This window comes from Labrus mixtus, chromosome 4, assembly GCF_963584025.1.
Source record: "Labrus mixtus chromosome 4, fLabMix1.1, whole genome shotgun sequence".
In the NCBI taxonomy this organism is placed as follows: domain Eukaryota; kingdom Metazoa; phylum Chordata; class Actinopteri; order Labriformes; family Labridae; genus Labrus; species Labrus mixtus.
The window spans coordinates 7,218,122-7,230,183 of NC_083615.1; the positions used below are offsets into that span (position 1 = coordinate 7,218,122).

General features: G+C 41.2%; 2 protein-coding genes across 3 annotated transcripts; both read left to right on the plus strand.

The window, feature by feature from the left end:
• Window positions 1-500: 500 nt before the first annotated feature.
• Window positions 501-7,714, plus strand: rapsn (receptor-associated protein of the synapse, 43kD). The gene is made up of 8 exons (XM_061035477.1): window positions 501-1,129; window positions 1,870-2,208; window positions 2,855-3,013; window positions 3,855-3,953; window positions 4,047-4,169; window positions 4,269-4,322; window positions 4,490-4,689; window positions 4,901-7,714. Exons 1-8 carry the CDS (start codon window positions 905-907, stop codon window positions 4,971-4,973), a joined length of 1,272 nt encoding a protein of 423 aa, XP_060891460.1. The 5' UTR covers window positions 501-904; the 3' UTR covers window positions 4,974-7,714.
• A 262-nt stretch (window positions 7,715-7,976) lies between these two features.
• LOC132972567 (zinc-binding protein A33-like) lies at window positions 7,977-12,061 on the plus strand. Of its 2 annotated transcripts, XM_061035491.1 has the most exons (6): window positions 7,977-8,406; window positions 8,722-8,817; window positions 8,948-9,178; window positions 10,507-10,529; window positions 10,607-10,725; window positions 10,810-12,061. In XM_061035491.1, the coding sequence occupies exons 1-6, from the start codon at window positions 8,014-8,016 to the stop codon at window positions 11,358-11,360; spliced, it is 1,413 nt and encodes a 470-aa protein (XP_060891474.1). In that variant the 5' UTR covers window positions 7,977-8,013; the 3' UTR covers window positions 11,361-12,061. The 2 variants fall into 2 exon arrangements, with proteins under 2 accessions (XP_060891474.1, XP_060891475.1); XM_061035492.1 differs by lacking the exon at window positions 8,722-8,817.
• The last annotated feature ends 1 nt before the right edge of the window (window position 12,062 follows it).

A 12,062-nucleotide genomic window follows, 5' to 3' on the forward strand; every position in this document is an offset into this window, starting at 1 on the left:
CCAAACCCAGTAACATGTCAGACTTTGTGAACTATTCTAAGCATCAGTTGCTGACGCCAAGACGAGGGGCGGGGGTTTCTAGGGGCACATATGCGCCCCTATAAGAACTCCCAATAGGAACGGACGGCCACTACGAGCACCGTCTGACATGCAGTCCTTCAATGTGGGGCAATAAAGCTGTTTATAACCTCCGTATCACAGATGTCAGTCCCTCGTGTTTGAAGTCCCCATTTGTGGATATGTGTTTGTTTTAATGCTGAAAGAGGGTTGTGATGTGGAAATGTGTTGTCCGGTGTTTGGTCAGCGATCGAGGTTTAGTGTGAAGATGGATTGTGAGGAGTTGAAGTGACCTTGGGACCGCTTGCTGAGGGCAGGACAGAATTCCTGAAGGGACACATGGTCTAGAGTGACAAGGCCATCTGCTGTAGCGCCAGCAGTAGGAGGAAGGTGGAGGGGGGTTGGACACAGGGGGGTGGGGGGGGGGATGAGAATTCCTTTTGCTGGGGTGTGGAGGGAGTAGATATTCTGGGATATCTGTGCTAGCACTCTGCCGAGAAACGTGTTTCTTTGGCATTTTTCAAGCGGAAATCCAAGTGAGAATTTTGGAGCACTTGTTGCTGACAGGGGATCCTAACAGGGTTATATGTGGAAGTTATTTCTTCTGGCTCTAGAGCTCTCCACGCAGTGACGGGTGATAATGGTCTTGGTGTATCGCTGTTTGACTCGGGTGGATCCAGTTTCCTCTCGGCCTCAGCACAGCCGGAGCTGAGAAAGCGGGATCTGGTAGGCCGTCTGGCTCCGACCTCTCACAGGATCATCTTCACGGGATCTTCTTTGGAGTTGTGCAGTGTACGGAAAGGATCTACTTTCTTGCCGCCTCACTGAAATTGCATGGCCTAAACTAATGAATATTTTTATGAGGCGCCTTGCACCAGAGATGGGCCAGGACCAAACCAAGCAGCAGATAGAGAAGGGCCTAAGGTTGTACCAGTCCAATCAGACGGACAAAGCTCTGAATGTCTGGACAAAAGTGCTGGAGAAAACCTCGGATCCCGGAGGGAAGTTTCGTGTGTTGGGGTGCCTGATCACAGCTCACTCAGAAATGGGAAAATACAAAGATATGCTGAAGGTAAGCCTCCTATAGATTAGCATGTTGCATTCAATAACTGAATGCAGCTTAGTTAACTGGGTAATATAAGTGAGTATTGATGAGTATATTCCATCTTTGCAGATTTAAGTATGTTAAAATATTTCTTTTTCTTTAATCAATGTTTCATAATTGTATTTTTGATGTGGCTTGCGTTGGTTGTGTTAGTTTATTTGTCACATTTCTGATACTGTGTGATCATATTTAGTGTTATGCAACATGCACTCTGTGTGTGTGTGTGTGTGAGTGAGTGAGTGAGGCTGAATGCCATTAAGTAACTCATCAATTTAATATGTCGTCATGTCTGCTCAGCATTGGTACACTTCATCTCGCAGTACCATTTTAACATTTCCGCTGTGTGATTCCACAAGCATTTTATTCAAAGACAAGCGGTCCGAGGTTCACCCTTTTGGTTCCGTTAACGGTGATCTTGAGAAGCATGGGTTAATTTGTGGCTTCCACACGATGCAGAGTAAATAAGTGTCCTGCAACCTGAGTATCAGTGTGGGGTGTCTTGTTGACATAATCATCTTGTGTGCAGCAGCACCAGCTCTCTTCCACCCAGCTTTAATGAGGGCTTCATACAGTAAATAAATTCACTGTATGTCTGTGAAGAAATGAATCTCTTGACTTTTTTTTGTTCACTATCTATTTGAATTTACCTTCAACTTGTTATTGAAACTGTACCATGGAATGTTCTCATCCTCGCTCTCTGTTCGTAGTATGCCCTGGATCAAATCGACACAGCCAGAGAAATGGAAGACCCGGACTATCTGACAGAGGGATACCTGAACTTAGCGCGCAGCAACGAGAAGCTCTGCGACTTCCAGAAAACAGTGTCCTACTGCAAGACCTGCTTGAACATGCAGGGTACCACGGTCAGCCTGCAGCTCAACGGCCAGGTGTGTCTCAGCATGGGGAACGCTTACCTGGGTCTCAGTGTCTTCCAGAAAGCTCTGGAGAGCTACGAGAAGGCCCTGCGCTACGCACACAACAACGACGACAAGATGCTGGAGTGCAGAGTCTGCTGCAGTCTGGGGAACATCTACATTCATCTTAAGGTGCTTTTATATGGAGTCCAGCTATGAGATTATTTGAGTAGATCTTTTGTATGTGCTGCACTGCAAATACTACATCCTAGTCTTTGTATTTCTTTGTTTCTTGAATGAGATATTTTAAAAAGATAAAGAAAATTTTCCAAGCTGCAAAAATCTAAAACACTTTTCATCGCCGCCGGTTTCTCTTGGTAAATCATTCGATGAATTACAAAGTGCACCTTCATTACATAATCCATATTGACGGTGCCAACACATTTGCATACTACGATAAGACTGCAGAGTATCCACGCAAATGTTATCATTGGTTGGCCCGTGCAGCACTAGGCGTTGTAAAACAAGGGTGGAGTGAGTACACTGGCGGGGGGGGGGGGGGGCTTATGTAGTACCCTTGACATCAGAGATTTGTAAGAGTAATCCCTCGCATTCCCAGGGGGGATTGATTCCAATGGGATTGTGATGAAGTAGCTTTTGAAGAATGCACTCTCATATGTCGTGTTATTTGATGAAAGAAAACATATAGCATGACAAGGAAGACACATAAAAGACCCTCATAGAAACCGAGTTACGAACCGAAAGGGCATGACAGTATAGTATCTAAATGATGCAGCCACATTGAGGGTCTTACTCAATCAATCACCTCTACCAACAGGACTATGAGAAGGCCCTGTTCTTCCCCTGCAAGGCAGCTGAGCTCGTCAATGACTATGGCAAAGGTTGGAGCCTCAAGTATCGAGCCATGAGCCAGTACCACATGTCTGTAGCCTACAGGAAACTGGAGCGCCTGCCAGACGCCATGGAGTGCTGTGAGGTATTGTTTCAATTACCGTCCATCACATGACAACTGTCCTTCAGAGAGACAAACTCACATCACAGTGTGGAGAATGTCTCAGTTTTTGTTTTCCTCACTCAGTTGACGCCTTCTATGCCTTTCTGATTCCGGTGCTGCAGATAGCCTACAGTAGATGCTGTGCTGCTGACAGGTGCAGGCGCCAGTTGTTCTGTTGTGCGAGGGCCTTAGACCTCGACTAAAATATGCTCTCAGAGGCACTGGTTTAAAGTGTTAATGAAGAGGGTGGCTTCAGTATTGGCCCTGTTCTAATTATGTACTAAGGGTGAAAAATAACTTGATGTCATTGCCTTGGAGCGCAGAAGTATAGTAACAAGACGGCACGGCGCATTTCAGATTTATTACATTTGCCAAACACATTTAGCAAACACTTTACACATCTTGTCATATTTCGAATTCCAGAGTACAAGGTGAAACAACAAATGTCTCACATTCACACATCTATGTGCGGTTTACTTAAAAATATACTGAAACTGATACATGGAATCACTGCATGCTGTTTTTAGAAATGCTTTCATTATATACAGCTGTCAGTCGCAGTATAAACACCTTTAAAGGCTCTCATTATTAGATTTTTTTTCTCAAAATGTTCCCCTTGAAGTGTATGCATCACTAATTAGAGTTTATTTTACAAAGTATTTTATACATAACAGCTGTAGAAAGCTGGCTTACTTAAAAGTTTCATTCGCTTATCATCATATTCAAATAGTCCAAAATGATTTTCAGTGTTTCGTTGTTTTTTTTTATCACTTAAATTTCCCATCATGCATATCAGCAGTTGGTCTGTTTTCCCCTTCAACAGGAATCTATGAAGATTGCTCTGCAGCACGGTGACCGTCCTCTGCAGGCTCTGTGCCTACTGAACTTTGCAGACATACACCGCTGCAGGCGAGACGTTGATGTAAGGTGCCTTCCCTTGTTTTATTTTTCTCTGAATGTTTATTACCCTTGCATCTATGAAGTGAGCTTGATTCTATTCTCTTCATCAAACTAGAAATCATTCCCACGGTATGAGTCTGCGCTGGCAATCATGACTGAGATCGGAAACCGTCTGGGACAATCACAAGTCTACCTGGGAGTTGCAAAGTGTTGGCTTTTGCAGAAAGAATTTGACAAGGTAACTATACTTTTGTTCTAAATTTCACTTTACCAAATACAACATATTTGTTAAATGTTGTATTTATGACCGGGGCCTCACTCGTTGGTTGTTTTCCAGGCTCTCGATTCCCTACAACGAGCACAGGAATTGGCGGATGGGATGGGAAACAAGGTAAGAAATGCTTTTCAACAAGGAAACAAACACACAAGGAGGGAGCTAGAACGATTATGGATTAATAGGTTGATGGACAAAAGATAAATCTGCAACTTTTTCAAGAAAAGAAAAGAAGAAGGTTTCCAGAAAAATGTGACTGTCTTTTTCTAATATGTACCCTCAAGCTGTGCACGCTGAAGGTCCACTGCCTGAGTGAAGGGATTCATCGGAGCCGGGGTCAGCAGGAGGAGCTCAGAGAGCAGGTGGTGAAGTTCCTGCAGTGTGTGGAGGAGCTGGAGCTCTATTGCGGCATGTGTGGAGAGGCCATCGGGGACAGGGACCAAAAGCTGCAGGCCTTACCCTGTTCCCACATTTTCCATCTCAAGTGGGTGTTCTATCTAGCATTGTGTGCCAATGAATAATTTAACACACAAACTTCAGTGTGAATGTTTGAGTGGATCTTTTATATTTGATGTTCTGCACATGAAGTATCCAGGTTAAAACACAATCACAGTCTAGTCAAGGAAATACTCTAATATTAACATGTTCACTGGAACAATTAAAGCTCCTCACACAAGTGTGTTTTGTCCCTCCAGGTGTCTGCAGACAAACGGGACAAAGGGTTGTCCTAAATGTTTCAAGTCCTCCATTAAGCCTGGATTCGTCTGATTGTCAGTCTGTGTTTGTCAATTTGGATCTGCAGACACAGCGTGAAGCCTTCGCAGGCTGCTGACTGGTCTAAAAATCAGCAGGCAGCCGAGGGATGAGCTGAAGATGTGTGAGGAAGAATCCACTGCTCTGTGCAGAGGATGCTGAACTGAAGCCAGAGTGTGTCAGAGTGCAGCTCTGAGGACTCTTTAAAGGCCTCCGTGTTTTGACGGACATCAGTCTGAGAGTTACAGCTGACTGCGGCGGTATAACTGACAGTGGTACATTTCCATATAAGCTGAAGGAAAAAAAGGGCCTGCATCGTCTCTGTTGACTCGCAGTTTATGACAGAATTAAAAATCTGACGGAAAACGGACTGCCCAAAGGGATTTTTGACTTGAGTTTTTATTTGAAGCATAGGAACTGTTCAGTCGAATCAAGACAAAACAATCTTTAATCATTGCAGTCATAAGGCTTGTTATTTAATCTTTTACAACACTTCCACTTGTTCTGTATTCAACAGTTTTCTGATGTTTTTTTTTTTTTTTATCAGAGCACAAAGCCATGTCAAACATCTATACATATATTTATTACTGTATTTATGTATTCATGTACATACTATCTCATGTTATGTGTATGCAAAGTTTGACTTACATGAGGTGTTTTGTAAAATCTAAAAACAAACTAAGGTCTCTTAAATATTCAGAACTAGTATGTCTTTACAGAACAAGTATACGCAGCTGTTTATGTTTGTTTCTTTGTTTGTTTCTTTGTTTGTGTGCTGATAAAGGAGCAGAAATTACTTTTCCATCCATTTCTGGGAATGTTTTACTCTTACGTCTGATAACAAATAATATTGTTGAGAAGGAAACTATTGGGAAAGGATCTACTTTGACCAATTACACACTTGTCAAATCATTATTTATAGGGGGATACTTACAGTTTGTTTTAACGTAGTGTTGTCTACAGAAGCCCTAAGCGGACATGCATCCATCCAGACATTTTATTAGCTCTGTTTTCCCAGGATGCCTTATTTCTGGTTGTTTTCTTGAGATCTAAATGTATGAACTCGTATCTCCAGAGTTGCCAAAACACACACAAAAAAAAAACAGAAATAGTCTAAGTTACCTCATTAGTGTAGGCATGATGGAGTCTGACCTATCACAGTGATCGGCCTATTGCTTAGTTTTCTGGATCACCAGAAAATGATCCCATTATCCGGAGAATGTTTTGTTTTCTTGAGATACAAGAACAAGTCGAGATCTCAAGAAAACAACTGGAAATCACTTCATACCGCAGGAAGACGGAGTCAATACAATGTATGGGTGCATGTCCACTCTAGGCTTCCGTAGTTTTCATATATTTAGTCATATGTAGATGTTAATTAACTTGTAAAATGGAATGATTCAAACTGAGATTATTTACTTGTATTGTTATTTGAATGTGAATTTGTTATTTGATTGTGGCTAGAGGGCAAATCCAGATCTTGTTGCATGTTTTATTCACAATGCTGCTGAGTCACAAAGATGGATTATATCAAACTGTGTCCATGTATTCACTCACTTCAGAATTGTTTATTTAATAGCATTTCTTAATATACAGTGGCTTCACCATTCATATTCCTGATATTTGTGTCAAATTGTTATAAACACGTTTAAATGTGGGAAAAAAGTCATCAAATGAAATGATCAAGGATTTTTTCAGTTCATTTTTCCTCAAACGTTGACCCACTTCCACATTTCTAATAATGATAGTACCCTCTAAACCAGTGGTTCTCAACTCGTCTGGCCTCAGGACCCACATCTAACTACTCCGAGAAAAAACACGACCCAAATTTCGGGTAGTTTTCGACCAATCAGATTAATTTACTGAAAAATTGTTCGGTTTGGATCTCAGCCGATACAACACAGGTCTCTGAAGCAAGAGAAAACTGAACAAAACAAACATGTTCAAAAAGCGCTTCACAGACTTTTTAATACAAGTTTTTTTCCAGGGACACTTTCGCGACCCACTGAAAATGGCCACTACTGGGTCCCGACCCACCAGTTGAGAACCACGGCTCTAAACCCCTGTATATGTTTACTTGTGTGACTAAAACACATACTAAGGGGGGAAATCCTTCTAATATCACTCCTTTTAGAAACATTGAAAGTAGAAGGAAAGGGATGAACTAGTTGAAATAACCGTGAGGAATGGATTTAAAATACTTCTCTCTCTTTTTCTCTAACATGAAAAAGGGTCGACAGCATGAGAAAAGATAGACCAACATATTTACTTTTACTGCACAAGCACTTACTTTATGACTCTCATTCGGCCATCACTACCTGACCTCTCTTGGGAACCACATCTGAGGTCTCCGCAGCCAAAATAACGATGATTCTCTGTTTACCTGTTAGCACAGTCCACGGTAAACTTTTTGTAAAGCATAATGATACTAACTTCACTTTTTATTTATTGGTTCTGGGGTATGAATAAGATTTTGACTGAGAGTGCAGCCACTCATCTTTAACAGTTTAAACTACCTCTGTTTCTGCCTCTAAGCTCCGCCCTCCTCAGAGGATTATTGCAGTATTAACACATCATTTACACACATGTAGAGTTGTAATGTTTTCTAGACATCATGTTGTTATAACCGTGATTTTAAAGATATAGATTAGGAAACAAATGCATTGTTGATATATTTATGCATTGAGTCGGAACATGTTACTGTGTCAAATATGGAAACCTTTTAATTATGGACAATAAAGTTCACTGAAACTGAATCCAGGTGTTACAACTCTCTGATTTTAGGGCTGCTTTGTATTTTTTTTCATGTAGGCTTACATGTTTTAAAAGATTTTGTTTATTGTATTACCAAATTGAAAGTGGATGTCAGTCTGTTGCTGTGACATAACAGTGACAGATTTGACGCTCAGTATGTGGAAATATGTCTTCAACCAGTCATACTAGTATTTCCTGCATTTACCTTAACTTTCAACAACACTGTACCGCCTACATTCAACACCTGAGTAACAGGAAGAAAGATATCCTTGAATTCCACTTACAGGAACACTTCACACTGATGGCAGCAACAGGTTCACCGTCTGAAGAGGACTTGCTTTGTCCTCAGTGCAAGGGGATTTACTGGATTCCCGTTGTCTTAAATTGTGACCACAATATCTGTAAACTTTGTTTACAGAAATTCTGGGAATTGGAAGGATGCAGAGAATGTCCTGTGTGTCGTGCCGTGGCTGGGACTGGGAGGCCTCCTGTCAATTTGCAACTAAAGATAGCTTCGGACAAATATCGAACACAGATGATGACCGGGAATCTGGAAGTTTGTTGTATTCACTCCGAGAAGCTTCAGTTTTTTTGTCACAGTGACGACGAGCCCATCTGTCTCGTCTGCCAAACATCATCAAAGCATAAAGTTCACAAGTTCGGCCCGTTGGAGGAGGCAGCACGACAGAAAAAGGTAGCGTGATGTTTACTTAAAATTCACTCCAACACAGTGGTTGTTCAGTTTAGTCCACAGTGTTACACGATAACTTTCATTATCCATTTATATACCAGTTGTTAATCATTGAGTCTGTTAAACATCAGCATTGTTTAAATAGTGACAAATGTTCATGAAGAAATGTCCCAGGGGCCAATAAGACATCTTCAAGTGTCAAAACTTCAAACAAACTTAGTAAGATGATGAATGATAAAACCAGGGAAAGCAGCCAATTTCAGTATAAGTTGCCTCAGCTTCAGACTTTAACTCGTGATTCTTCTGTGAACATTTCAGAAAGAAATATCAGACATGCTGGAGCCCTTCAAGAAAAAGCTCAGAATGCTAAACAAGACAAAGGGGCAGTGGGAGGAAACAAGGAGCTACATACAGGTAGGAAGTCAGTACAAATGTTGTGCCAGTAATAATGCGTGCGGTGCACTACTAGGAAAGTCTGCGAGCACAACACATCCACATTCCTGTTGTTTAGTGCTTTAAATAACCCGCTCACTCATCACCACAGACCCAAACCGATCAGTGTGAGAGAGCGATTAAGGAGGAGTTTGAGAAGCTACACCTGTTCCTGTTAGAGGAGGAAAACACCAGGCTGACGGTGCTCAAACAGGAGGAGGAAGTGAAGAAGCAGGTGATGAGCGAGAAGCTGGAAAACCTCAAGGACCAGATCAAAACCCTCTCCGCCACCATCAGTGATATCGAGACGGCCCTCAGAAGGAGGGATGTACCTTTCTTACAGGTACATTAAGAGGCGTTGTTAACACATTATATCTGAACACCAACTCCAAACTACAACTGTTTTTTTTTAAATGGATAACAAATCAGTTTCAGTTGAAAGGTCTCAAGGTTTTAATGTTGAAAATGGTCACAATATATAAATATCTTTAGAGGCAAAACATTAGGATTTATTAAGTGTCACACAGGATGATAGACTCTGTGATGACAGCTTTAGTTAAACATTCAACCTGCCAAATATCATAAACATTTAAAACTTGTTTTTTGGGGCTGGGGGGGGGGACACAGGTGAGAAAGATGAGAAAATGGTGGATGACTTGGTAAAGGGCCCAGGGTGAACAGAAAGTAAGGTCTTTTACCTGCTTTTTGTAACGTGTCTTGAGATAACATTTGTTATAAATTGACGCTTTACACATGAAGATTGACTGATTGACTGAGGGTGGGAGTAGAATCTAGGACCTCTGCTTCAAGGGCCGGTGTCAAGGTGTTCCTTATGCACTTCCTAAAAATGTACTCCACACCACCAACACCCACTACGACCTCAGTATTAAATGTAAAGTAGAATTATCGCCTTTCTAACAATATCAACAAACACTTAAAATGTAGAAGCTTTGTAAAAGTAGTATTTATGGGAGAACTGCTGCTGTTATGTTAATCAGGTTTAAAATTGAGCGTGTTCCCTATGTAAGTTTAACATGTTCTCTGGCCTGTATTTGCTCATTTGTATGAAGTATTTAGCTGAGGTTGAGCAGATTATCCTTAGTTTTGTGGATATCAGGTCATACACCAAAGTACCGGACAAAATGACATTTTGATCTGATGGTGGCACTAAATAAAAAGCCAGTGGAACATCAGAGTTATGATAAAATTGGACTGGACTGGAGACCATGTATGACTAATGTGTCAAATTGAATGACTTATTGGATGGTTTAACACACATTTGTATTTTAGAGTTGAACAGCTGATTGGTTTAAATATGGCTGTTGTGACCATTTTTTCCGCATTTTTTAAAAGAAGCTCTGACCTGTAATGAAACTTTGTCAAGTACAATGATTTTGTGGTTTGGAGTCAGTGTGCTGACATGACTTCTTTTTTTTTTATCACTGATGATGATTTGCAGTAGTCTTGCACTTACAAATATTATTCAACATTTATAGTGCTAACCCTAAAAGTCCATGTAGTAAATTATTGATAAAACATATGTGACGTGTAGCTCAAGAACATTTCTTTAAATTATTTTTGAATGCAGTCAGCTGCATAACAGTGCATGTAACTATTCACTTTGTTTTGATGAGATGTATTAACTCCACTTTCTTTGTGTGGCTCATTAAGGACTACAAGCAGACAAAGAAAAGGTCAGTGGAAGTTACTGTTAGTTAGACTTAGCAATGACTCCAGAAGACAATGTTGTGATTATTTCAACATGTTTCAGTGTCAAATGTGTCATCCGGGAGCCGGAGTGCATCAGAGATATCCTGATCAACTCTGCACAACATTTGGGGTTACTGGGGTACAGAGTGTGGAGGAAGATGGCTGACACCGTCAAACATGGTGGGAAACAGACACAACGTCAGTTATGGATCATTATTATTTTTTCAGTTTTCTCCCTGTATTGATGTTTGTTTACACGTGCAGTTCCCATCACTCTGGATCCAAACACTGCTCAGTCCAACCTGAGGTGCTCTGAGGAGCTGACCTGTGTGCAGTACAGCAAGAAGCAGCTCCTACCTGACAACCCTGAGCGCTGCACCAACCGCGTGTGTGCGCTGGGTGCCACCGGCTTCACGTGGGGAAAACACAGCTGGACTGTAGATGTGGGCCAAGGCAAAGACTGGTACATCGGTGTGGCCCAGGAGTCAATCAACAGGAAGAGCGCTGTCTTCCTCAACCCCACTGAGGGATTCTGGGTGATCGGCCTGCTAAACGGAGACTCATACTGGGCCGAGACCTCGCCTCGCACCAGGCTTGTGTTGAAACACAAGCCTGAGAGGATTACTATTAAAGTGGACTATGACAGAGGGAAAGTAGTCTTCATTAATGCGACTGATTTGACAACAATCCACACGTTCCATGACAGATTTACAGAGAAGATTTTCCCCTATTTCTCCCCTGGGCTGTATGATGAGGAAAAAATCTCCAGCCCATTGACTATCTGTCCTCTGTCAATACGTGTGGTGTTAGAATAAGCTCACGCGCTGCAGGTGGCTTTACGTTGTAGCTGCTACAACTGGAAGAATAAGGAACATGCTGCATGGTTCAAATATTGATTGCACTCCTGTCCTGGGCCTGATAGTTCAGAAGGTTTTAAGCGGATAAAAAGGATTTGTCCACTTTTTTTTCTTCCAGCTCACTTTTGTACCGGCTTTTCAAAAAAAATAAAAAAAAGATTACCTGATCCAGCTTCACACTCTTAAGGATGATCAAATCCCAATTTAAAGTGCTTTTTAGCCAATGTATGTTTCATCACACTACATATACAGTAATTGTCCACAGGGGGTCCCAAAATCCATAGAAAGATCCTCAGTTACTTTTTTTTTTTTTTTTTACTCTTAATGAACCATTTAATGCTTGAAACATTTTAGGACAGAAAAACTCCTTTATTATTATTTAGCCCTAAATGTGAAGCTCATCTACCTTGTCACTGAAACATTACATTATTCTAGTGGGGAATGTATTTAAACAATGTTATAAAATATCAACTACCTTTTAAAAATGTTGCTTTTGAACAACCCAACTTCAGGTTTTAATCCTATCCAATAGCTTTAATCCTGTTGGTTTGCTTTTTAGAACAACAGGGCCCTGAACATTAAGCATCAAACAGTATGATACTGTGTAACATGACTGTTATGAAAGCACTTATACTGGATCAAACAAAAAGGACTACTTCA

Coding starts and splice junctions, on each gene's coding strand:
- LOC132972567 (XM_061035491.1), top strand. CDS start 8,014: ATGGCAGCAACAGGTTCACCGTCTGAAGAGGACTTGCTTTGTCCTCAG. Junction 10,530..10,606: donor TACAAGCAGACAAAGAAAAG/GTCAGTGGAAGT, acceptor AACATGTTTCAG/TGTCAAATGTGTCATCCGGG. Junction 10,726..10,809: donor GGCTGACACCGTCAAACATG/GTGGGAAACAGA, acceptor TTACACGTGCAG/TTCCCATCACTCTGGATCCA.
- rapsn (XM_061035477.1), top strand. CDS start 905: ATGAATATTTTTATGAGGCGCCTTGCACCAGAGATGGGCCAGGACCAA. Junction 1,130..1,869: donor AATACAAAGATATGCTGAAG/GTAAGCCTCCTA, acceptor CTCTGTTCGTAG/TATGCCCTGGATCAAATCGA. Junction 2,209..2,854: donor ACATCTACATTCATCTTAAG/GTGCTTTTATAT, acceptor CTCTACCAACAG/GACTATGAGAAGGCCCTGTT.